This window comes from Camellia sinensis, chromosome 12 (assembly GCF_055761805.1).
Source record: "Camellia sinensis isolate YWXY chromosome 12, ASM5576180v1, whole genome shotgun sequence".
Taxonomy (NCBI): Eukaryota; Viridiplantae; Streptophyta; class Magnoliopsida; order Ericales; family Theaceae; genus Camellia; species Camellia sinensis.
Genome location: NC_138972.1, coordinates 67,326,518 through 67,351,862, shown reverse-complemented (window position 1 = coordinate 67,351,862; position 25,345 = coordinate 67,326,518). Strand labels below are relative to the sequence as shown.

The following is a 25,345-nucleotide window of genomic DNA, read 5'->3' as shown; positions in this document are numbered from 1 at the left end:
ATAAAAATTGAACAAATAAATTTTGGATAGACAAAAATTTGAATAGGTAGTCAAAGAATTTGAACAAATAGATATAAATTTGAACATAGACAAAAAATTTAAACAAATAGTCAAAAAAGTAACAGATAAATTAATGAGTAAAATTAGAAACAAAATATCATTTTTTAACTGAAAAACAAATATTTTTCAAAACAAATAAAAGAATTTTTCACCAAATTATTTAACAAAGTTGGATCTCTCATTGACAAAAAAAAAAAAAAAAAAAAAATATCCGCTAAGTCTTATTTATTTATTTATTATTATTTCAATCCCCCCTAAAACCCTAGTATATGCAATTCCCCCTTATCCAAAACCCATACTCTCTCGAAACAGGGTTCTAATGGCAGTGCTATCTCCTCCTCGTCCTCTGCAACTCTTTGTTCGATTCAGCTCTTTCCAACCCATTCATCTCTCTCCCTCCTTTCAATCTTTGCCACAACGCCAACAACGCTGCTCCTCGTATAGTACCAATGCAGCCACCAATTCAATTGCTTCTACCTCCAAAGCCTCTGCCACCACTACTTCGCCTTCCTTCGCCACCAGAGAAGACCTTGACGCCGTCAACATCGCCGACGACGTCACCCAGGTTCCTCTCTCTCTTACTCTCCGCTGCAACCTTCTCTTCTTCCCACTGAAAAATTACTTGTTTTCTTCATTTGGGTAGTTGTTGTTGTTATGCCATTTGAATATGTACTTGTTCAATCCCCCTTTTTGAATGTTTTAGTTTCTGATTTTCAGCTTCAAAAATTGAAATGGGTTTTTTGCAGGAATTATTTATTTGTTATTTTTAGGTGGTTAAGTTAAAGAGAAAAGTGTATGGTGGTTTAATTCTTGTCTTTGTAACAAAGTTGGTGTTACTAAGGCCATATCCAACACTCAATACTTTTACTGAACTTGGGTGTAAAAAGCATAGGGTTATGCTAAATATTTATTTTATTCTTTATTTACAAAATTTCAATCTAAGACATTTTATCAATACTAACTATTTATAAAAAAAAAATACTAACTATTTATAAAATTATCACATACTAACCTTAAGGTTCTTCTTTTCCAGGCTCACCTTGCTTCATCTATTGCGAATACCTTTCAAACCTTTATCTGATTAGACAGAAAGTGTAATCTTTCATTCTCAGTGAATATTACTTTGCTTATCACTGCTCTTAGATTTTCAGAAAATTAGAAGATAGTGGACAAAGAGTATATGAACAAAGTTTAGAAGAAGCTTTAACATGAACTATTTTCAAGATGAAAATAGATTCATATGGTAAAAATGAAGTGATCCATTTTCCTGATAGAGGAGAATGTGAATCATTTGAAATTGAAGGACAATAATTTTCCTTGAATGATTGGAAAATGCCTAAAATTCCAATTAAGGAAATCTATCAAAATTCAATCTTCAAATGTCAAATGAATGTTGAAATCTTTGAAGGAAAAATTTTAGTTGGTAATACAGAAGAAACATCTATACGTGTATCATTGTTTGATATGAATAAAAGCAATCAATGTCGTAGTAAAAAATATAACTAGATTCATTTAGGATTCATACAAGATAGTAAATGTCCTCTATTTTTAGGTGAAAAAGATATTTCAGTATTAACTTCTGTTATGGATAATAAATTGTTTATCTTTGAAAAAGCCTTAATAGGAGGAATTCAAAGTAATTTGTATAATGGACTAATTTGGTTCACTATTAAACCAAATTATTTCTTGGCATTGGATGATCCTAATCTTAATTGGGTATTAGGATTGAAAATACAAACTCAAGATACGAGAGACCTTGACACTAAAAGCAAAAACATTGATATTTTTATGTATAGAGTTATTTGAAAAACTGAGTGCTCATACTTGGAAATTTCAATCTAGGAAAGTTAATGTAAAGCAATTATCATGGCCTAAAAAATTGATTATTGGAGAAACTTCAAGTCTCAAAAATCTCAAAAATTTAATAATTAGGGAAAAAAGATGAGTTGTTTATCTAGAAAACCTAGGCAAACATCAGCAAGTGCTCTTCCTATTAGGTCTACTTCTACAAGTAGCCTAGAAATAACAAAAAATAAAGATAAGGCTATAATAGACGAATCTAGTATACAAGAAAGTTCAGATGAAGAAATAATAGGATACAAAATAATAAGTATCCCTGTTACAAATAAATCTTCATCCAAAACATTGATAGAAGAACACTAAAACTTAAAAATGGTTTCTGTAGATGATCTATCTATTACTATAAATAAACAATTGCTAGAAAGATGATTATTAGGTAAGGAATTCCAAAGAGCAATAAAGATTTAAAGATAAGATCCAAGGTCTTGTGTTCGAATAACCCAAGGTGTCACTGAAAGTTTACCCGGTTGTTAACTTTAGGGCCTTAGATTAGTCGAGGTGCGTACAAGCTGGCTTGGACACCCAATTATATATAATAATAAATATAAAAAAAAAATTCAAAAATTAACTAAAGATAGGAGTAAAAAACCTCTAGAGACTTTAGGAAAAATTATAGAAGTTAGCCCTACAAATTCATATGTTGAATTTTATTCGACTTTTTGAGCTATCATTCTTACACTATTGATGCATTAGTTGACACTGGTGTTGGAGCATGTGTGAAGTTAGAGTCCTACATAAGATAAAGAGTAAAAAAAATGGGTCTTAATATACATTAGATGTGTTCTCCACTTATAGGCTTAAGCTTTTAAGTGGGCATGAGTTCTAAACAATGTATATTGGGCTCTAGTATTAGATATGTGGACTCTGAAGTTTCTCCTTGATGAATTGGGCCTGTGTTGCTATGCGCTTGTGTTGCTATGCGCTTGGGGCTTCTCAATTTCCTAACAACTGGTATCAAAGCCAATGGATAGCGATCTATGGATGGGTTCTCTTGGAGCATCGACGTTGTTGGGTTTGGGCTTGCATAAAGACTCTTAATGGAGCTAGAAAAATCCATGATGACTCTTGATGGAGCGAAGAAAATTCTTGGTACACGTGGCAAGGTTGGACCACAACAAGATAGCTTTCTCAATGGAGTATGGTGGCTCATGATGGTGTATATGTAGGTGGTCTGGGTTGGACTCGATGTTGAAGAGTTATAGATTAGGATTAAGGGGGAGTGCGTATGATCTATGATGAACTTATGGGTAATAGCTCAAGACTTGAGGGGGAGCAAGGAGAGGCCTGATGTTTGGTTCACACATGAAGGGGAGATTGTTAGAGCACGTGTGAAGGTAGAGTCCCACATTGGATAAAGAGTAAAAAAGATGGTTCTTAATATACATTAGATGGGCTCTCCACTTATAGGTTTAAGCTTTTAAGTGGGCATGAGTTCCAAACAATGTATATTGGGCCTTAGTGTTAGGTATGTGGACTTTGAAGTTTCTTCTTGACGAATTAGGTCCGTGTTGCTGTGTGCTTGGGGCTCCTCAATTTCCTAACAACTGGTGCTTCATATAGTTTGGCAAAACATGGAGTTTTACCTCTAGACAAATAGGATTTATCTGAAAATCCCATTGCATTAAAATTGATAAATGGTCAATCAGTAACCATGGAATATGAAAGCTATTATGTTCTTGTCATTCTTAATCAAAAAGAATTTTTCACGGAAACAATAATTCAAGGATAATACTGCATCCCCCCAAAGAAATCCCCAATGATGTGGACTAGCCACATCACCAAGGCAAAGCACATCCCCAATATTTTTTTTTGTTTTTTTAGTTTTCATATATTATAAAGTGACCCCTTTAGTTTTTATGCGGCATGTTCACATCATTTGGGGATTCTTTTTGGGGGATGAAGTATTATCCAAAAGCATAAACTCAAATTTGAAGAAAATTGCCAAGTGTCAAGTTCTGAGTGGATTCTAGGAGTTGGAATAAAGGAAAATTTGGATAAAAGCTCCTATTTGTCAAGTTTTGATTGGATAGAAATTTGAGCACAGGAAATGGGTGTCTCTTGAGTCAAATTTGAGTAAAACTCAATTTGCTATAGGTTTGAGTAAAGGAGTAGAGGGGATTTTGGTGGCTTTTTACTCAAATTTAAGTTTGAGTCAAGATTTGGGAGAGGGTTGGAGATGCCCTAAGAATCTGCAATATTAAATTTGGCATTCAATTGTTCTCCCCCAGCACTCCCTCTCTCTGCATATTTATGCATATATTATAGTGTATATGTATTATCAAAACAAGTTTTTGTGCATTCAAGTCTACTAATGAAGAAGTGAGAATGATGTCTGATACCTATGACATTTTAGAGTCAATAACCAATAGGACAATTTTATAACTAGAGCAAAGCTTGAAATAGTAATCAACAAGCTGAAATTGGGCTTCAAAACATATATAACTAGCAGCAATTCTTGTTTCATAGTCACTATTTAGCCACAGTTAGGTTTTCAAAGTTAGCAAATGGGGCTGTTTTCATTAGTGCAATACTGTTACCGTGACTCTTCCCGGGGCTGCTACCACTTTAAAGTTGACTATTTATTGCTCTCTCTCTCTCTCTCTATATATATATATATATGTACATATATTTATCTTTTGAGTAATATGTGTTACTATTATTGTTATTGTTGCAAACAATAATATTTATTTCTGTTATTATCGTTATTACTGTCTTTGATGAACAATTTTGATAATTGTTTTGTAATGTAATGGTGTCATAAGGTTTGAATAGGCAACCACAATGGATGTTTTACGAAATTGTGTTGCTTTATGGGCCAAATATGGAGGAATATTAATTTAAAGCTAAATGCTACAAAAAACAACTATCTGATTAGAGACTCTTTGCTATCATTTCAGTGTGAAGGTGTTATAAATTCGTCATGCATTCTCAACAGTTTGAATGGTGTGTGTGAGTTCGAGTCACGGAAACAACCACTCTAGAAAAGAGAAGAGGGGGGGGGGGGGGGGTGTTGGTAAGGTTGTGTGCATCTTTCCCTCCGCAGACCTCTCTTTAGCAGAGCTTCGTGCATTAGGTCACCCTATTTTTTATTCTCCACAATTTCATAATTTTTGTTATGACATAATAGAAGTGTTAATCAGTTATGAAGAAGTGACAAATAGTGTGGTTTAATTTTTTTTTTCTTTCATTGAAGTTAAGTAGTTTTGAAGGAGATATAATGAAGTTACAAACCAAACAAAGTGAAAAGAAAAAAAGAAGAAGAAAGATTGCGATATGATCTTTTCTCCACTTCCTGTTTTGGGTTAAGATCATCCAGATTTCCATATAGTTATAACAGTATTCATTATTATGAAATCTAATAGAAATTTAGAACAAGGTGGAGTTATCCACAGTTATTCAAATGGACAACTGAGACAAGAAAATTAGTTGCATTCTACCAAACTATAGTGTGAGACGTTTCATTTTGTAAGCTTATGTATATTTTTTCCCTGTATTCTTATTTCGTTTGGATATTTGGAAGTTGGTTACTGTTCTCTGGCCAAAATTTTGTTATTAGTGTATATTTTCTGTGCAACCATACATAGCCTGTGTCAATATTTTTTGATAGTGTGATTATGATGTTATTAGGAGTATGAGGGTTTCACCATGATGGTTTCCCTCTTTTCCATTGATGAAGGAACTTGCTTAACACCATACATTTTTGTGTTCTTGGTTGTGATTTTGTTTCCTTATTTTCAGCTTTATCATATGAACCGATGGTCTGTGCTCAGCATAAATCAATCTTAAATTTGTGACAAAAATATTTTATTAGTCATTGGTAATTTTAATTAATGGTTGGGCATGATTTTATTCTATGAGAATTTAGTGAAGGAGCAAACTGATCTTGATTTAGTTTTATAGAAACCATTAGTATTTGCTGCGGTTAAATGTGTCTAGCTACAGCATGGTTAGCTGTATATTTCTTTAGTTATCTGTTTTTATTCTGGGCAGTAGCCTAGGATAATTAGTCTTCTTAAAGTTCATTCTTTGGAGCTAAACTGAGTGCAGCGGGTTTGGATCTTCTGTGCAACAAGTATTTGGAGGAAGCTAGAATCATCTTCAGAAGCATTTATGCTCTCATTGAATTTCAGATTTATGTTTTTTTGGAGAATCGTTTTGTATTTTAATGTGCGTAAAATGATGGTTTACTTTTTTCTTTTTTAAGTTGTTATATGTTTCAAAACATTGACTGATGTGAGCAGTTGTGACAAATTGATATAGTTGATTGGGCAAACACCGATGATATATCTCAACAAAGTTACAAAGGGCTGTGTGGCAAATATTGCTGCAAAACTTGAATCTATGGAGCCTTGCCGAAGTGTCAAGGATAGGTAACCTTTCACATTTTTGCTGAGTTTATGATCTTCTAGGAGTCTTTCACCTTTTGTGCAAATTTCATATCCTTTAGTTGATTGGTAATAAATAAACCATCATACTATCAGGTTCATCTTATTAATTTGACTTTATGCACATGACTCATCACTTGGCAAGTAATGGATAAGCATAGCATACCTACATAAAACATAATTTCAATTCTTGATGTTTCATGCTTCCTGACTGGAGATACATTAGGATGCACTTGATGTTAACATTTTTCAAGTGATTGACTTTTCAGAATTGGTTATAGTATGATATCTGATGCAGAAGAAAGTGGTGCAATTTCTCCTGGGAAGGTTAGTATTGATCTTCTATTGCTCTAATATTAGAGGAATGCTTTGCACAAATCAAGTTAGATACTTACATGCTCATCATACAAAACCATTTTCTAGTTACTTGGGGTTAGCATTTAAAGCCTGATGAAAGGCACACCCTCTGCATCATAAAAATTATGCATATGTTTCTGTGTCATGTGCAGAGCATACTAGTTGAACCGACTAGTGGAAATACAGGACTTGGTATTGCTTTCGTTGCAGCAACCAAGGGATACAAAGTCATTGTCACCATGCCTGCATCCATCAATCTTGAAAGACGGGTTCTTCTTCGTGCATTTGGAGCAGAGATTGTTTTGACAGACCCAATGAAAGGAATAAAAGGGGCTGTTGATAAAGCTGAAGAAATTGTATTGAGCATGCCAAATGCATACATGTTTAAACAGTTTGACACTATTTCTAATGCAAAGGTCATTTCTGCTTCACATCTTTCAGAACTTCACTAGCTGCTCTCAGTTTCAAATGAATTATATATATAATATTTTTAAATAGAAGTTTAGTTCATTGAACTACAGGTCCACTTTGAAACCACAGGCCCAGAAATATGGGAGGATACCATGGGTAGCGTTGACATCTTTGTTGCGGGAATTGGAACTGGTGGAACTGTTACAGGCACTGGGCGTTATTTGAAAATGATGAACAAAGGTATCAAGGTAACAAACAAGCACTATATTACATATTTAATTATAAAATGAATTTCTACTTATGCCTAAATTGTGAATTTTATTGATTAGATCTTCTCAGTTGTAGCCAATATCTTATTACCTAAGTTACACGGACGCGGGTACGAGGATCGGGTGTGGGTGCGTATCTAGGGGTCGGACATTTCAAAATTAAAAATTAAGGATACGTGGATATGTATCCAAATTTAGATACGGGTACGGGGATACGTTATATATATATATATTTTAAATATAGTTATTAAGATGAGTTATATTATATAAATAACAAATAATTATTTTACATATATGTGTTTATTTATTTTTATTAATATATATAAGTATATATTATCTTATAAATATCTTATATGTTATACAATAATTATTATATAATATCTATATAATTTATATAATATCTATTGTATTATATAATTTTTTTTAGATGAGTAATATTACATATTATTATATTAATGTAATTCATACTATATATTATATATTAATGTAAATGTAATATGATTAATAATTTATAAAAATTATTATTATATATGATAAATTATATAAATTATATTATATATATTATATATAAATTATATAAATTATATTATATAAATTATATTATATATATTATATATGATCAATATATATGATCAAATCAGAGGCGAAGAGAGAGAACAGATTGAGAGACGAGAGAGAGAGAGAAGCAGAGACGAGACGAAGACAGAGAGAGAAGCAGAAACGAAGAGAGAGACGAAGACGATCGAGCTCGAGGTCGAGATCGACAGTGATCGAGGCCCTAGACGAAGACGATCGAAGCCCTAGACGAAGACGATCGTGATCAATAGTGAGAGCCCTAATCGTGATCGATGATCGAAGCCAACAGTGACCAGGTTCTCTTCCTTTCTCCTCTTCCATTTCTTTGCTGTCTGTAAAGTGCTCCTCTTCCATTTCTTTGCTGTCTGTGAAGTGCCGTGTCCGAGAGAGACGAGGCGAATCCGACACAGATCTCACACCCGCACCCGTGTCGTGTCGTGTCGACACGGGTACTTCGCCCCAAAGTGACGAGTCCATGTAACATAGCTTATTACAAATAATTCTGACAAGTTGAGAAAAAGGAGGCATTTGCCTATTATAGTGATGGTGTGATTTGATAGTTTCTATTTTTAACTGCAATCATCATTATTATAGTGATGGTGTGATTTGATAGTTTCTATTTTTAACTGCAATCATCATTAGGCTTTACGGGAACAACACATGATTTGGGATACAATGAATTTTTTTGAAATAAATCTACACTTTTTGAAAGTGAAGTATGGACATCATGCCAAACCAAACCAAACCAATCCAATCAGTCTAAGCCTTTTGTCCCAATCAAGTAGAGTATGCCACATAAATTCTTTTTCGCCATTTTATTCTGTCAAGGGCTGTATGCTCAATTAAATGAAGTAAAAATTTTGATAATTTTTTACTATCACATATCATATCGATTTAGGTCTCTTCCTCCCCCTAACATTTTCGTTTACGGTGATCATATCACTTTTCCTAACCGTTGCATCTATAGGCTTTCGTGGTACATGACCAAACTATCTTTGGATGCTTTCACTCAATTTATCTTCAATTGGTGCTACTCCTATCATTTCTCTAATATATGAATTTTTAAGTACGTATTTTCTAGTCTTACGATACATCCATCTAAGCATTCTCATCTCAACTGGATTCATTTTATGAACATGTTCCTTAGTAGCCCAACATTCTGTCTCGTAAAGCATTGCTGGTCTTGTAGTTTTATAGAATTTTAATTTCAATTGTGTTGGTAAATGTTAAATCATATGATATGCCAGAACCACTCCTTCACATGAGCCACCTACTTTTCTAATCTCCAACATCTCAATCTTTATTAATCATTGAACTACGAAATGTTCACTATTTGTTATCTCCTAATCTCAATTTTTAATTCTCCTTCTATTGTTACTAAAGTTACACTTCATATATTCAGTTTTATTTCTACTAATTTTAAACTCTTTTGACTTGATTGTTTCTTTTTTGGTTTCTAATTTTGTGCTAATTCCTTCCTTAGTTACCATCCATGACATGCTAGTTGCCAACAAGAAATAACTTTCACTAAATGATTATTTCCATCAAATTCTCTACCGTTCTTATGTAACTAGTCTACATGGCCCCTGCAATTTTAGTGCTTTACCCATCATCAAATTTTTTGCACTTGCTCGTTAAACCCATGTTTCTTCTTAGTGAAAGTTTGTGTAATGTTATAGTTGGTTATTTGGACTCTTACTATTTTGACACATCACTTCTGACATAATGCATGAATGTTAGAATCTACATGCCTATAATTCTCTGATTGGGTGTCAGTCCCCTTTCATTATATCCTATCTGTGTAGATTATGTCATATTGATATTTAGTTGTGTTATATTTTCTGCACTCAGGTTGTTGGAGTGGAACCTGCAGAAAGGAATGTAATATCTGGAGAAAACCCAGGTCGAAAAATTGTATATAGAAATATTTTCATGGCATTGCTTCTTTCTGCACTGTCACTTTTATGTTTTTTTTTTTTTTTTTTTTTAAGATTCCTCACAAAAATAATACATTGTGCAGGTTATATTCCTAGCATTTTGGATGTTAATTTACTTGACGAGATTTTGAAGGTGATTTTCCCCCTCTCCCTGCCTTCAGTTGTATTCATATTTATTGTCTTATTTTGCCAGAATCTAAACTTAAATGTTTAACTTTTTTCGTAGTGATCATTTCTTTACTTAGGTTCGTTGTTTATAAGAATTGTGAGGTTGGAGATGATGTGATTCACAGAATTAAAGTAGGTTGGCTCAAGTAGAGGAGTGCATTTGGCATATTATGTGATTGATGAATACAAACAGAATTGAAAAGAAAATTTATAGAACAACTATAATGCCGACAGTGCTTCACAGGACAGAGTGTTGGGCAACTAAGAAACATGTGCATCAAATGTGTGTAGCTAAGATGAGAATACTTGGTAAGACTAGAAAAGATAGTATTAAAAGTGAATATATTTGTGAAATGGTAGGAGTAGCATCTATTGAAGATAAGTTGAGAGAGAACAATTTAAGATGGTTTGACCATATACAACAAAGACCTAGATATAATGGTGATAAAGAGTGATAAGATCACATGAATGGAGATGCTAGGGGAGGGGTAGGGGGAGGGGGAGGGGGAGGGGAAGGGGAAGATCTAAGTTGACATGGAATACGGTAGTGTTAAAATAGATGTAATATTGAATAGATGTAATATTGATTGATATTTGATTGTTGTATATATTACAAGGATAGTACAAGGATTTATATAGGAGAGGATTTGGGAGTAGGTGAAGATGGTAGTGGAGGTGGTAGGTGGAGTGTAGTAGGTTTGGGAGTAGGTGAAGATGGTAGTGGTGGTAGGTTTATGGTAAATTCTAACAGCCCCCCGCAAACTCAAGGAGGATAGAAACTAACCAACTTGAGTTTGAAGAGAGGAACAAAACAAGAAAATACATAAAAATAAAAAAGGATAGGAGACACTGTATGGTCGTGTCAGACCGTTGGTGAAGACACTGAAAGGTGGTGCCATAACGTGGTAGAGGACACTGTATGGTGGTGTCATAACGTTGTAGAGGACACTGTATGGCGGTGTCAGACCGATGTAGAAGACAGTTTATGGGGTCATGTCGGACCGTTGTAGAAGACAGTTTATGGGGTCATGTCGGACCGTTGTAGCAGACAATGTTGTGACAGTTTACGGAGTCTTGCTGGACCCTTGTAGAAACTAACCGGAATCAATGTCGGGACAGTTTACAAAGTCTTGTCGGACCCTTGTAGAAACTAACCGGAATCAATGTCGGGACAGTTTACAGAGTCTTGTCGGACCCTTGTAGAAACTAACCGGAATCTATGTCGGGACAGTTTACAGAGTCTTGTCGGACCCTTGAAAAGTCGCACCCTCAAAAGGTGTGTCCAATTTTATCAAAAGGCGTGCCCAATTCATCAAAAGGTGTGCCGGACATGATGGCGAGGCACGTGGGCGCCTTGGCTTGCGTGCCCGTGTGTCGTCTGTCGGCAAGTGGCGCGCGATGCGCGGATCGACCCTGGCTATTTAACCAAGGATGAGGCAGAGGCTGTGCAAACCAGTTTGAAACCTCTGAATTTTGGCAGTCTGAAACACTCTGTAAACCCTGCGCTGAAACACTGAGCAACCCAAAACATGGCCTCTTCTTCCCGTCCAGCTACCCAGAACCTGCTCACGCTCTTTCCAGAACTGAACGAGCCCACAAGAGAAATAACTGGTGCGGTGGCCAGTGAACCTCAACCAAACACCTCTGGTTTTGCTCCATTGAACTTTCCGATGCGGTCGGTGGAGCAAAAAATGGCGGTGCAAACTGATATTGAGGCTAATTAGTATACTCTGAAGTCATGCGTGGAAACCATGACGGCGGTCACAAATTTGTCGAACCGGCTGCAGAGTAGGACAAATGAGGTGCAGCATTTAAATTCCCAGCTGGCTCTGCTCCAACGCATGTATAAGGATGCGCGAGCAGAGATAAGCGTGCTAAGGGCAGAAAACAAGGAGCTGAAGCGGAAGGCCACCGTGATGTTCCGATTTGGAGGGCCGCCATATGCTGCAGTGGAGGAGCAGGGGGGAGTGAACGTGCTCGGTGGTATGGAAAACACGGAGGCAGCACCGTCAAGGGCGGCTCAGGACGGAGGCAAGAAGAAGAGACCTGCAGTAGAGTAGAGAAGGGATGTCGGGGTGTGGCCGTCTGCAGGAAAGAAAACAAAGCCGTTGTGGTTTGTTGGTGGTGTTGTTGGTGTTTTTTTTTTTTTTTTTTTTTTTGTGTAAAATTATGATCGGGGTTGATCCCCGGCATGAAAGAAATGACAAGTTTGTGGAATGGTTTGTTTGTTTGTTTGTTTGTTTTTTTTTTTTTTTTTTTTTATGTTTAATAATAATAATAAGAATAAAAAAATAGATAAAGAAAAGAGAGAATATGTTTGAGTGGAGGATGTTGGGGGCGATGGTGTAATGTGCAAAAAAGAAAAGATAATAAAATAATGATTTAAAAAAAAAAAACAGTGATAGTGTGTGAAGTTGTGAGTGGGTTGATATAAAAAATAAAAGAAGGATTGGAAATACCATGCCATTGTCTCCACACATGACATGTTTATGTATAATATATATATGAAACTCACATGGTTTGACCTGAGATGACAGCCTGCCCACAACAAACCAAGCCGACAAATTTTTATTTTATTTTATTTTATTTTATTTTATTTTTTTTTAATTACGAAAAATAAAATAAAATAAAGAAAAGGAAAGTGGGGTGTGGATGAGTGGGGATAAGATTTGAGAAAGATTACGAAAAATAAAAAAAAAAAAAAGGAAAAGGAAAGTGGGGTGGTGTGTTATTATAGTTTAGAATAACCGTGGAAGCTTTTGCCAATGGCAGAGCTTTGGGTGGTCACATGAGGTCTCACTTGGCCAACCTACCGATTCCACCAGAGACCCAAAAGTCACAACAACGCAGTGAGCCTAACGAGTCAGCTTCATCTCTGTCTTCTTCTTCAGAAGAAGAACAACTGAGAGAGGGGAGTGAAGAGAAAGCTCTGGTTTATGGGTTGAGAGAGAACCCAAAAAGGAGCTTCAGATTAGTAGATCCCAAGTTTCTCGATGGAGGGTCGGTGGTTCAAGACAGAGAGAGCGAGACCGAGTCATCCAGAAACCCAACTCGCCGGCGATCCAAGCGGACTCGGAAGAGTCCCAAGTTGAAAAAACCCAGTTCGACCGAGTCGGTGACCGAGTTGGAACAGGTGAGTTCGGTCTCGGATACATCCACTGAGGAAGATGTTGCTCTGTGTTTGATGATGCTTTCGAGGGACACATGGAGTTCGGATGACTCGGGCGAGTTGAGACCACCAAGTCAGAGGAAATACCAGTGTGAAACTTGCAAGAAAGATTGAAGTAAGCTTGCCCAAACTAATCTTCATGGAAGAACACTCTGTTGTGTGTGTTGTGTATGCATCTGGAGAGAGCCGAGAGGAAGGAGTTGTTTTTCTTGAGTGGTGTTTGGATTGTTGAGTCTGTGTTTGATGGAAGTAAGCTTGGGATTGAGCCATTGAGCCATACTCTGTGGAGGTGTTGAAAAACTCCAGCGGGCAGCGAAGGCATGGTTGCCGGCCGGCTGCCCGCCGGAAAGAAAGGAATATAGGCCTAAATCTTATAGCTCTGATACCATGTTAAAATAGATGTAATATTGATTGATATTTGATTGTTGTATATATTACAAGGATAGTACAAGGATTTATATAGGAGAGGATTTGGGAGTAGGTGAAGATGGTAGTGGAGGTGGTAGGTGGAGTGTAGTAGGTTTGGGAGTAGGTGAAGATGGTAGTGGTGGTAGGTTTATGGTAAATTCTAACAGGTAGTGAAAAAATATATGAATTTTTTTAATTTAATTGAGCATACAGTCCTAGGTAGAGGTTAATGGCGAAAAAGAATTCATGTAGTTGACACAAGGCTTTCTTTGGTTATTTACATTTATTTTTCTTTCAATTCTGACACTGATAATTAGCCTATCCAAAAGTTAGAATAGGAATGACCACTGCATTGCTACATAATTCTATCTTGGCAACCAAAGAGGAGAATGGGAATGAGTATTCCTTTCCATTCTCTGTTCCATTCGATGAAGCATGAATGTTGCCATATAAGTACTGGGTACTAGTACGCGTACCGATACAACTGCACTTGTACTAGGTACGTCATATACGTATTGGGGACATTGTATATGGTCTAGGGAAGTTAGGTATACCATGGGTATGCGGTGGGTACTCCATGGGTACAGGGTGAGTGTGTTGGACTATGTTACACGGACTTGGGTGCGGATGCATATCCAAGGTCGGACATTTCAAAATTAAAAATTGAGGATACGTGGGTATGAATTGGATATGGATATTGGGATACGTTAAATAATTATTTTTTAAATATATTTATTATATGAAGATGAGTTAAAAAATTTGTCCCAACAAATTTTTTTTTATAAATATGATAACATATGAATAAGTCATATAACAACTCATGTTATTAATAAAGATGTTGGCCATATACAAAACAATAAAAGACTAAATAAGCCCAAACTTATTTTATTTAGGCCCAAAAAACTATATAAGCCAAAATAAAACACTAAAACTGTAAGACGAAATAGGCCAGATATAAAACACTAAATAGGCCCAAACTTTTATTTTATTTATTTGTGTCTAGTCCATTAGCCAAACCTAGCAAAAATGCTCTCCAGCAGTATATCAACCAGCCAGTCAAACTATCTCTCTCTCTCTTCTCTCTCCCTTTTTCTCCTCTTTCCTCTCTCTGAAATATGCACAGCACAATCGAAGCTAACTCTTCTCTTTCTTCTCTTTCCCACTTGGTGATTATGACTCTCTACTCTCTCTCTCTCCCTCTTGGTTCTAACTCTAGATTATGTGGTTATTGTAGCCAACATTCACTCATCGATGAAGCTATGATTCAACAAATCTAGATCTCGAACCCAACACATCCATGTAAGTATCTTTATCTTCTTCTTCCTTTTCGATTAGCCGTGTCTGAGAGGAGGCGAATCTGACACAGATCCTATACCCGCACTTGTGTCGTGTCGTGTCGTGTCGTGTCGACATGGGTACTTTGCCTCCAACTGCCAAGTTCATGTAACACAAACGCTTGGCAAAAGCAAAATTTCCAAAATTTTTAAAGGCACCAGAGCAATTCTTTTTTGCACATTTTGAAAAATTAAATAAATTTAGGGTGTTTTGTGATAATAAAAAACATAAACAAATTAGGTTTACAAACATAACTCTCATTTCTCTTCTTCGTTGATGGTCATTCTTGACTCTCATTCGAAGAATAGCATCGGCGATTCAACTCTCCTTCAAATACAACAGTGACGATGAAGCTCAAGGTTCCAGTGAGTTTTCTTACCTCCTTTTGTAGCCTATCTCCTATTCTTCGATTCTCTTCTTCTTTTTTTTCTTTTTTTTTTTTTTTTAATTTTTAAATTTTTTGTTTCTTTTTTCTTTTTTTAAACATTTATTTCTTTTTATTTTCCCCCACAGCAGCTGGAATTTGATACAAGTCTACAACCTTATTCCTCTTTAATCATCTTTAAAAATAAAAAAAAATTAGGTAATGCAGAATCACCCACTGTGTTATTAACTTTGCCCTCTTCTTCTTATTGTTGGACGTTTAGCTGTAAATTTAAAAATATATATATTAGCGTATTCCAGCCGTATTCATACCTTACTTCTTTTAGATTTGGCATATCAGCGTACCCGTATTGTATCCATACCGGTATTCGTACCCGCACCTGTGCCTCATAGGTTCCGTTCCATTTCAACAAGCATTCCATTCCAACTTATTTTATTCCAATGTACTAAATCTAGTCTTAATGTAAAGCCATTCAATCTTATATATGAGCTCCAAGATAACATTAAAATGTGAGCTCCAACAAGCATTCCATTCCTACTATATTAGCCTTAAAATCTTATTTTACAAACTTTTTTAATCAGCTGGATGGAATTACATAAGGGATTCAAAAATGTCATGGCACCTCTTAGTGGAAATAACATTAAAAAGTGTAGCAAATTTTTCATTAAATGGGTTCTCCGTTCAACTTTGTGTTATGTAGGTTTGCCCTAACCTGACCCATTTAATATTTGTGTTATCGGGTTGTGTCATATGCTCCTAACTCACGAATTTTATGTACGGTTTGAATCGTGTTATCGTGTCATGTTGAAAATTCCCACCCTTAATTTGAAGGAGCAGGCCTCTTGCGCTTTCCGGGTGGAGTCTGTATTTACAGTGCCGTGACCAACATCACTTTTGTGCCACATGATCTTCAAGCATATAATAAATCCTATGCATTTGATATTTTGGTTTTTTTGGTAGTCAGTACTTACGTTTGTTAGTATAATTATCTGGACAATTTAATATGAACATTTATTTAATTGGAAAATGTAGATTACCAATGATGAAGCTGTTGAAATGGCAAGAAGGTTGGCATTGGAGGAAGGTTTACTGGCAAGTATTTTCAATGTTGAACTGTTAAAGAAGTTTTGTTCATTTTTACTTTTCCTTTATCACCAGTATTCTCAATGTTGAACTGTTAAATAAGTTTAGTTCAGTTTTACTTTTCTTTATCAACAGTTTACTGTTAAATGTTTTGCTGAGAAATTGATTCACCTTATAGCTGTAAGCTGTAAATGATTTTTATTTTATTTTTCCAATCTGCACTAGGAAAAGTGTAAAATAAACCGATGTATTATTGAATAATTGTGTATATTACAAGATTGATGTGTTGTGATATTGATATTACAAGGATTCCTATTATATAGGAGAGGATTTGGGTAGTAGGTGAGGAGTAGGTGAGGGTACATTGGTGGTAGGTGTAGTAGGTGTGGTAGTAGGTGGTGGTAGGTGTAGGTACATTTTAACAGCCCCCCGCAAACTCAAGGAGGATAGGAACTAACCAACTTGAGTTTGGAGAGAGTTACAAAACAAGAAAATACATAAAAATAAAAAAGGATAGGTGACACTGTATGGTCGTGTCAGACCATTGGTGAAGACACTGGATGGTGGTGTCATAACGTTGTAGAGGACACTGTATGGGGGTGTCATAACCATGTAGAAGACAGTTTATGGGGTCATGTCGGACCGTTGTAGAAGACAGTTTACGGGGTCATGTCGGACCGTTGTAACAGACACTGTTGTGACAGTTTACGGAGTCTTGCTGGACCCTTGTAGAAACTAACCGGAATCAATGTCGGGACAGTTTACAGAGTCTTGTCGGACCCATAAAGGAGCTAACCGGAATCAATGTCGGGACAGTTTACAGAGTCTTGTCGGACCCTTAAAAAGTCGCACCCTCAAAAGGTGTGCCCAATCTATCAAAAGGCGTGCCATCAAAAGGCGTGCCCAATCCATAAAAAGACGAGCCATCAAAAGGCGCGCCAGACACGCGGTGATGCACGTGATCGACAGTGCGCGTGTCGGCCTCTTCGTCATGTTCTATATAAATCAATGCGGAGGCTGAGGCAGAAAACCTGCTAAAATCTTCTGAAAAAATCTTCCTTGCCTGAGAGAGAAACGCTGTAATACTCTGTAACCAACCCGTCTCTGAAACACTCAGCAACATGGCCTCTTCTTCCCGTCCAGCTACCCAAAACATGGCCTCCTCTTCCCGTGGGCTACTTACGCTCTTTCCAGAACTGAATGAGTCCACAAGAGAAATAACTGGTGCGGTGGCCAGTGAACCTCAACCAAACACCTCTGTGTTTGCTCCGTTGAACTTTCCGATGCGGTCGGTGGAGCAAAAAATGGCGGTGCAAACTGATATTGAGGCCAATCAGTATACTCTGAAGTCATGCGTGGAAACCATGACTGCGGTCACAAATTTGTCGCACCGGCTGCAGAGCAGGACAAATGAGGTGCAACAGTTAAACTCCCAGCTGGCTCTGCTCCAACGCATGTATAAGGATGCGCGAGCAGAGATAAGCGTGCTAAGGGCAGAAAATAAGGAGCTGAAACGGAAGGCCACCGTGATGTTCCGATTTGGTGGTCCGCCATATGCTGCAGTGGAGGAGTATGGGGGAGTGAACGTGCTCGGCGGCGTGAAAAACACGGAGGCAGCACCGTCAAGGGCCGCGCAGGACGGAGGCAAGAAGAAGAGACCGGCGGCAGAGTAGAGAAGAAAAAGCCCACTGTGGATGTGGTTTTTTTTTTTTTTTTTGTGTGTAAAAGGGTGATCGGGGTTATTCCCTGAGATGAATAAAATATGGTTGGTTGATGTGCAAATGTGGAAATTGTTTTGTGTTTTGTGTTTTGTGTTTTGTGTTTTGTGTTTTTTTTTTTTTTTTTTTGGAAAGAATAAGAATAATAAAAAAAAATGTATTAATAGGGAAGAGGCAATTCCCGTCGGTATTAATGTGGTAAACCGTGTGAATGGTATTTCTCTTCACATGGGGCTGTCTCCCTTGTGTGATAAAAGAAGAAAAAGAAAGTTGGGTGGTGTGGTGTGTGAAGTGAAAGATGAAATAAAATAATAAAAAGAAAGTGAGGGGGGTGGGCATCAGCACACAACCGTGTGTTTAGTGGAAGAAAAGATAAAATAATAAAAAGAAAGTGAGGTGGTGTGGGTCAGCAGCACACAACCGTGTTTAGTGGAAGAAAGTGGGATGGTGTGGGTCTCTAAGGATGATTCTTTCGGATCCTCTGACAGGAGCACTTATGGATGACGCTGTGATATTGCCATGTGGGCATTCCTTTGGAGGTGGTGGCAATCAACACAGAGCTTTTCCTCACGAAGCCTAGGGTTTCTTCAAATTAATGGCCACTAATGCCATATCACTACTTCCAATGCCTTCTTCTTTTAGGAAATCCGACAATTTTCCATTACCTCATCCTCTGATTCTCAAACCAGACAACTCGCTAAGCTCTTTCATCGGAACCCATCTCTCAATTCAGCCCACCAACCCCTGGAATCGCCTTTCAAATCACCGCCCGTCAACTGTCGCCACGGTCTCGTTTAGCCTCCCAACTGCGAAACCAGAGAGGGGTTCTTCTGAAAAACTTCCAAAATGGTCGGCGAGGGCTATAAAGTCGTTCGCGATGGCCGAGCTAGAAGCGAGGAAGCTCAAGTATCCAAATACTGGGACTGAAGCTCTTTTGATGGGTATCTTGGTTGAGGGAACCAGTTTAGCTGCAAAATTTTTGAGGGCAAATGGAATTACTCTTTTCAAAGTGCGAGATGAAACTGTAAACTTACTTGGAAGGTCTGACTTGTATTTTTATTTATTTATTTTTTTTTTTTCAGCCCCGAGCATCCTCCATTAACCGAACCAGCAGAGGGCTCTTGATTGGGCTGTTGATGAGAAACTGAAATCAGGTGATTTGGTCGGAAAAAGAATCAGCAGGCCATAAAATAATGGCTGCCCTTGGTTTTGATGATGAAAAAGCTAAAGAGATTGCCAAATCTATGAATGTGGATATAGTCTTGAGCTTTAAGTAGGGACTGGGAAAAGTTTTGGAGTGTTGTGACTTGCTTTGTTGCCTTGGGACCTTCTCAGAACAAATTCATCAACTAGGAAGCAGCGGTGGTGAAGGAGAGAGGATTTAGGCAGTGATGGAAAGTGATGGAAAGGTATGTGTAGAACATAAGCGGAATAGGTTGAGGTCCGGCGGGCGGCCAAGGCGAGGTTGCCGCCCGCCAGTGAAGCGAAAAATATTACGTTCTTAACTTAGCTCTGATACCATGTAAAATAAACTGATGTATTATTGAATAATTGTGTATATTACAAGATTGATGTGTTGTGATATTGATATTACAAGGATTCCTATTATATAGGAGAGGATTTGGGTAGTAGGTGAGGAGTAGGTGAGGGTACATTGGTGGTAGGTGTAGTAGGTGTGGTAGTAGGTGGTGGTAGGTGTAGGTACATTTTAACAAAAAGAATGAGTGGCATGCCCACCATAGAAAAATGAAAAAGAAAAAGAAAAAGAAAGAGCAATTGAGTTGTAGTGGTGTCTTCTTTCCTCAGGGAATTATAATTTCTAGACCAGTGAGTCCAAAAACTAACACTGTAAACTAGGCAAATTTCCCATGAACTTGTTCAAGCCTACAATTAGTTTGTTCGGACTTGGGACTGTTAAGTCACCAATTTTTCCAAAAGCCTAAGCTATGAATCCCAACTGTTAATGATTACTATGCTGTGGTTGGTGTGCGTTTGTGTGTTTGTAGCCTGTTTGTTTGGGCGCAAGGGATGAAGGAAAAGAAAAGGGATTAGAGAAAGGAGGAACATGCCCCTTTCCACCTAGGCCCACAAGATTCCGTCTCCTTAAAACTGGCAGAGGAGACGAGGGAAAGAGGCTCCCCCCTTCTTTTTAAATGCAAATTTATGATGTTGCCTCTAAAAGTTGGTTAATGTTTATAAAGCGAGGGTATAACCGTAAAACGACATAAAATGCATTTCCTTTCTCTTTTCTATTCCGTCCTAGTAAATAGAAATAAGGAAACCCACCTACGGATACATTTTCCTTCCCTTCCATTTTCCATCCATCCAATTAAGCAAACAATGAAACCAACCCCTCCCCTCCCATGGCAAAAAACAAAGAAAAAACGGAAACTGGACTGATTTTATTCCAAAATTGGGGTTGATGAGATCTTAATCGAAACTTGTGGCACCTTTCCAAGCAAAGGTCCATCCAAGTGCTACACATGCATAATATCTTGAAAAAAAATCTCGTTCTGGGACTTTCCAAACAGCTTCTTTGTTTTTAATCTTATCTCCATTTGTATCTCCTGTCTACCACAAGATTACTGTATACTTGCAGAAGCTATGTTTCTTGGTTGCTGGTTACTTCAATTTTTTTTAGATTGAACTTGTTCCAGGTTGGTATATCATCAGGAGCTGCAGCTGTTGCTGCCGTAAACATGGCAAAAAGGCCCGAGAATGCTGGAAAACTCATTGTTGTGAGTTTTTTTTCTTTTTCTTTTCTTCTCTCTGTTTGTATATGCATGTAGGTGCATGCATGATTGTGTGTTCTGCAAAATAATGCTGGTGGAAGAAAGCAGGATTTCTTTTGTTATTTCTGAGTCACAATTGTAATTTTTTGACTTATGTTTCATCGAGCTAATTATTGTGATTGATTTCAACAATACGAGTAGTAGTGCAGAAGGTAGGCAACTATGTCAGAGTTGGAAACTTTGTTCTTTTGCTTTCCACATCCAATCGCTTAATGCTGGTGGAAGAAAGCAGGATTTCCTTTGGACCGGTATTGGAGAAGAATTAAAGTATAATTTGGTGGATTGGGAGCTTGCAATCCTATATGAAGGTGGACTGGGAATTAGGACATTTGAATTATTTAATTGAACTTTTTGGGGATGTGGCTTTGGAGATTTGCAGCGGAAAGGGATACATTCTTACCATTGTTAATATGATTTGTAGGCAACATGCAATGGTGAGTTGATGCTGTCCTTGTGGTGTAGAACCAGAGAAGGAAGATGGAAAGAAGAAGAAAGAAAGAGAGAATGTAGAAATTCTTCTGAACCTCCAATAAATTTCATTACCCTCGAGCCTTGTATATGAGCAGACCAAATTAAATTGACAATCCAATATGTAAGTGAAAAAAAAAAAAAAAAACTGTCTAATAAGGAAACAAAGACAATGGAAAAGCAATCCTATTAGAACTATAACTCCTGAATAAACTAAAATTTAATCTCTTCACTTTATTCTTCATCTAATGTCTTTTCAATCTCATAATTTCTCGTCAGTTGAAAGAAAATAGTGACAGTAAAAGTACCCAAGAGATGTAGTGCATGGTGAGGAAATACTTCCTCAATCTGGATAGCATGTAAGAATTGTACTACCTCAATCCAGATAATAGCAAAACAAGCTTACATTCTCATGTAGTGTTAATGATCACCAAGAGAAAATCTCTAATTTGGTCTCCATAAAATGTGAGTCCCATGTTCTAGTAATCCCAATCCCATGTTACAATCCACATGATCAAACAGACCTAAAAGCTCTAGTGATGGAAGAGTGGTGTACTACCCATTGTTAACAATGTACTATCATGAATTCTTATATAGTTATTTTTATGCAAGTGCCTCATAGGGTGGGCATGGATTAAGTTGGTTTGGGTTAGAGCCAAACCCAGAATTCAACCGACAACCACCCTTGGCTGGTTCCAGAATTTTGGACCCAAAACCAAACTGACCGGAATCAAGCCAACCCAACCTGACTTGATTCAGGTTGGTTTGGATTGGTACCGTGGTTCCACCTTAATTTATTCATTTTCTAATTACTCATTATAAATGAAATTTTAGGAAAATAGTTTGTAGAAAATCTAATATAACATGATTGTGTGCAACAAAGTGTACTATGATAAATTGTCACAATCAATTATATGAATACATATATAAATTTGTAATATATATATATGTGTGTGTTTGTGTGTGAGCAGTTCTCGGGTTGGTTCAGGTTAGCCCGATGCCAACCCAAAAAGCAAACCAACCTGGTCAGGTTGGCTTTTTTGGGCTAGGTTGATGTTAACCCAAAAACCAAGCCAACCTGGTTGGGTTGGTTTGGTTCATATGGATTTTCCAAGTAGTTTGCCCACCTCCTCATGAGCAGGCTTGAGCATTATCAGCATGGTGTTGTAATGTGAAGAAGATCTGCCTACTCTGGTAACCATTTTAATAGGCAGTTATTCTAGAAGTGTGAGCTGATAGTAAATGGTGTCTTAGTTGTAACATCAATACTTATTTGGCTATGATTCTTGAAAATTTATGCTTTTTTAACTGATAAATGAGCTTGAACCTCTCTTAAGACCCTGCTGTAAAGTGGGAGCCTTTTGCACTAGATACGACCTTTTCACGCATACATTTATTCTTCAAATGGAATTGTTGGGAATGAATATCTATCAGATTATTGTATACTAGTATACTTACCATTAACACAAATAAATCATTTAATATTTTCTCTGCTGATTTCCACTTTCTGACTAGTCCAACTCTTTTGTGATGATACAGGTTGTATTTCCAAGCTTTGGTGAGAGGTATATTTCCACTGTTCTTTTTCAGTCTATTCATGATGAAGTCAGAGAAATGCAACAAAGATAGTGTTCAACTTTGCTCACTTTTTTCATTTAAAAGGTAAGGTGTTAGCAACGTTTTTAAGGTTACCCATTGTTGTAGCGAGGTGACTTATTATTAATTGACATATATCTAAAAGTGCAAATTTTTATGTCAAGGCACATTAATCCAGAGATAGCTTTCGATGGAATGAGAAAGACTGTTGTTTGATCAAAGTGTTGATGAGAATGTTGTTCAAGTTCTGGTTGCCAATGAGCTGCTTTTACCATGCGCTTTCGTTCATTGTGTGGCAAAGAATTAGACATAAAGAGGTGAAGAGTCGGCTTTCAACAACGGAGTCGATCTAGCAGAAAGTTGTATATTATGCTAATAGTGATACATTTGCAAAGAGTTTGAATCCATACTCTTATTGATGAATTAGAAGATTTTGACATCATTTGTTTCAATGGAAATTACTTCCGGGTGGAGAACTCGAATTCTCAGTTTAAGGGAAAATTTTCTGGTAGGAAGAGGAAAAATTTGCAAAAAATTCTGATATTTTCACATTGTTTTTAGTTGCTGCTTCAATTATTATTTTTGCCATATATGTTTCATTGGATGTCAAATTGCAAAGCTTAAATTTTGGTACAAATAGTTGGGTTATCATACTGTGTTTGGGAAGTCAGACTCATGCCCATTAATTTTGGGCCACTGGTTTCTCACAACTATGCCTTTGGTGGGCTTGTGGCTGAGAGCCAGCTGACTTGAGGAGCACTAGGGATCTTATGCTTATGGTCACACCCAATTCGGGCGGGGTTGGGGGGTAAATGTAGAGGGGTCTGTCCAAGCTCAAGAGATTGGGTTCGAACTGAGTCTGTCTAGGTTTAACTCCAATAATATCTTTTGATTATTTTGTTTGTACTTTTTAAATCATTTTTTGTTTCAAAATTCCAAAAGAATGTATGAGGTGTAACTCTTTCAATCAAAACTTTAAATTTTATATCTTGTGCTTGTGTTTGAATCTTAAATTTTATATAGAATTCTTTATAAAAGTGGTGTGGCAGTGACAACTTTATAATTAAAAATTAGTTTAATGGGCATTTTAATTTAAAATAACAAGTGTTATTGCAGCTATGTCATTCTGTATACATTTTCTATTTTTTGTAGCATCATTTATTGTACCAATTAACAAAATTTTTTTATCCACACAAGTCGTTACTATTGACAGTTTTTAATAAAGATTAGAGAGACACTAAAATGAATTGAATTAATCACACACAATGACACAGATTTACGTGATTTATCCATAATAGAGTTACATTCACGATCGTTACAGTTTCACTACCCTCTATTTGACCCATAGTTCATATTCAATACTTATCAGGAATTACAATACCCAATAGTTTGCTTCACAATTAACTTGGTGAATTGGTTCAAACCAATTTATTAACATAAAATCATGAAAGGTGTCAAATGAAACTTGGCCTTTTAAAGGGATCAAAGCAAATTATGTTCTTAATTTGTAAGGGTTGTGAATCTATTTTTCTTATTTTATTTTTTTGGTCATAGTTCACAAGAAAAATGTTTGTGTCTGTAGCCTAGCAAATTAAGATAATAAATTATGGCCGAACATATAGATGAATGTGTTTTCTAGAAAACAAGTGTCATTATCTCTTTTAATTATTATTAATATAAAAATAAAAAGTGGAGCAATCTTTTCAAAACCCATATTAATGCATGGAGATATAGTTGGTGAGGTGGGACAGAGGTTGGCCGGGGATCTTCTTCATAAATATTGCAATTATTTAAGTTGTTTTTACTTTTTAATTTCCCAAAAACCAATGTCTAGTTGGATTGAACTTGGACACACCAGAATCTCATTTATAAACTTTTAGGTTGTGTTTAAAACTTAAATTTGAGAAAGAAAAAAAAAAATCTTCTTTTTTACTCTCTTCACAAAATTTTCTACAAATTTAAAATTCAAATAAAACTGTTAAAGATATCAAGAAAAAGATAACTAAGACAGCCACTTATCGAAATATTAAAATAGATAAAATTGACAAGAAAATATTTTATTTCATTATTGGTTAGGTAAAATTCCATGCCTTGAAAAAAATAAAAATAAATTAGAGAAAGTACTACATGTGCTATTTTCTAAGTAGTTATCCATATCAAAAATGCCTAAGACCCCCAGTGGGGGTCACTGGGGGTCATGAATGGAGGCTTTCCATTGGTAAAAAAAAAAACTGTTTTTTTTTTTTTTTTTTTTTTTGTGATTTGGACGAATGGCACGCTGCCACCTCACTGGGGGTCGACCCCCAGTGGGGGTCTGTAGCAAAGTCCGGTTGTATGTTTGATGTGTTGCATCTTACTGTACCTATAA

The 25,345-nt window shown here is 36.6% G+C and overlaps 1 protein-coding gene and 1 pseudogene across 8 annotated transcripts; both read left to right on the top strand.

The window, feature by feature from the left end:
- The first annotated feature begins 312 nt into the window (after positions 1 to 312).
- Positions 313 to 23,614, top strand: LOC114299228 (S-sulfo-L-cysteine synthase (O-acetyl-L-serine-dependent), chloroplastic). 8 transcript variants are annotated; one of them, XR_014346520.1, is made up of 14 exons: positions 315 to 625; positions 6,181 to 6,290; positions 6,575 to 6,632; positions 6,815 to 7,078; positions 7,184 to 7,321; positions 9,770 to 9,821; positions 9,939 to 9,988; positions 14,835 to 14,899; positions 16,353 to 16,412; positions 20,779 to 20,859; positions 21,055 to 21,221; positions 21,335 to 21,505; positions 22,921 to 23,043; positions 23,142 to 23,227. XR_014346520.1 is itself a non-coding variant. In XM_082898857.1 (11 exons), the coding sequence occupies exons 1-10, from the start codon at positions 380 to 382 to the stop codon at positions 23,008 to 23,010; spliced, it is 1,164 nt and encodes a 387-aa protein (XP_082754983.1). In that variant the 5' UTR covers positions 314 to 379; the 3' UTR covers positions 23,011 to 23,043; positions 23,142 to 23,614. The 8 variants fall into 8 exon arrangements, 4 of the variants coding, with proteins under 4 accessions (XP_082754985.1, XP_082754983.1, XP_082754984.1 ...); XR_014346519.1 differs by lacking the exons at positions 21,055 to 21,221; positions 21,335 to 21,505 and adding an exon at positions 15,239 to 15,300 and having other exon boundaries at positions 23,142 to 23,614; XR_014346518.1 differs by lacking the exons at positions 21,055 to 21,221; positions 21,335 to 21,505 and having other exon boundaries at positions 23,142 to 23,614.
- LOC114319757 (ATP-dependent Clp protease ATP-binding subunit CLPT1, chloroplastic pseudogene) lies at positions 18,586 to 19,516 on the top strand (annotated as a pseudogene).
- Positions 23,615 to 25,345: the final 1,731 nt, after the last annotated feature.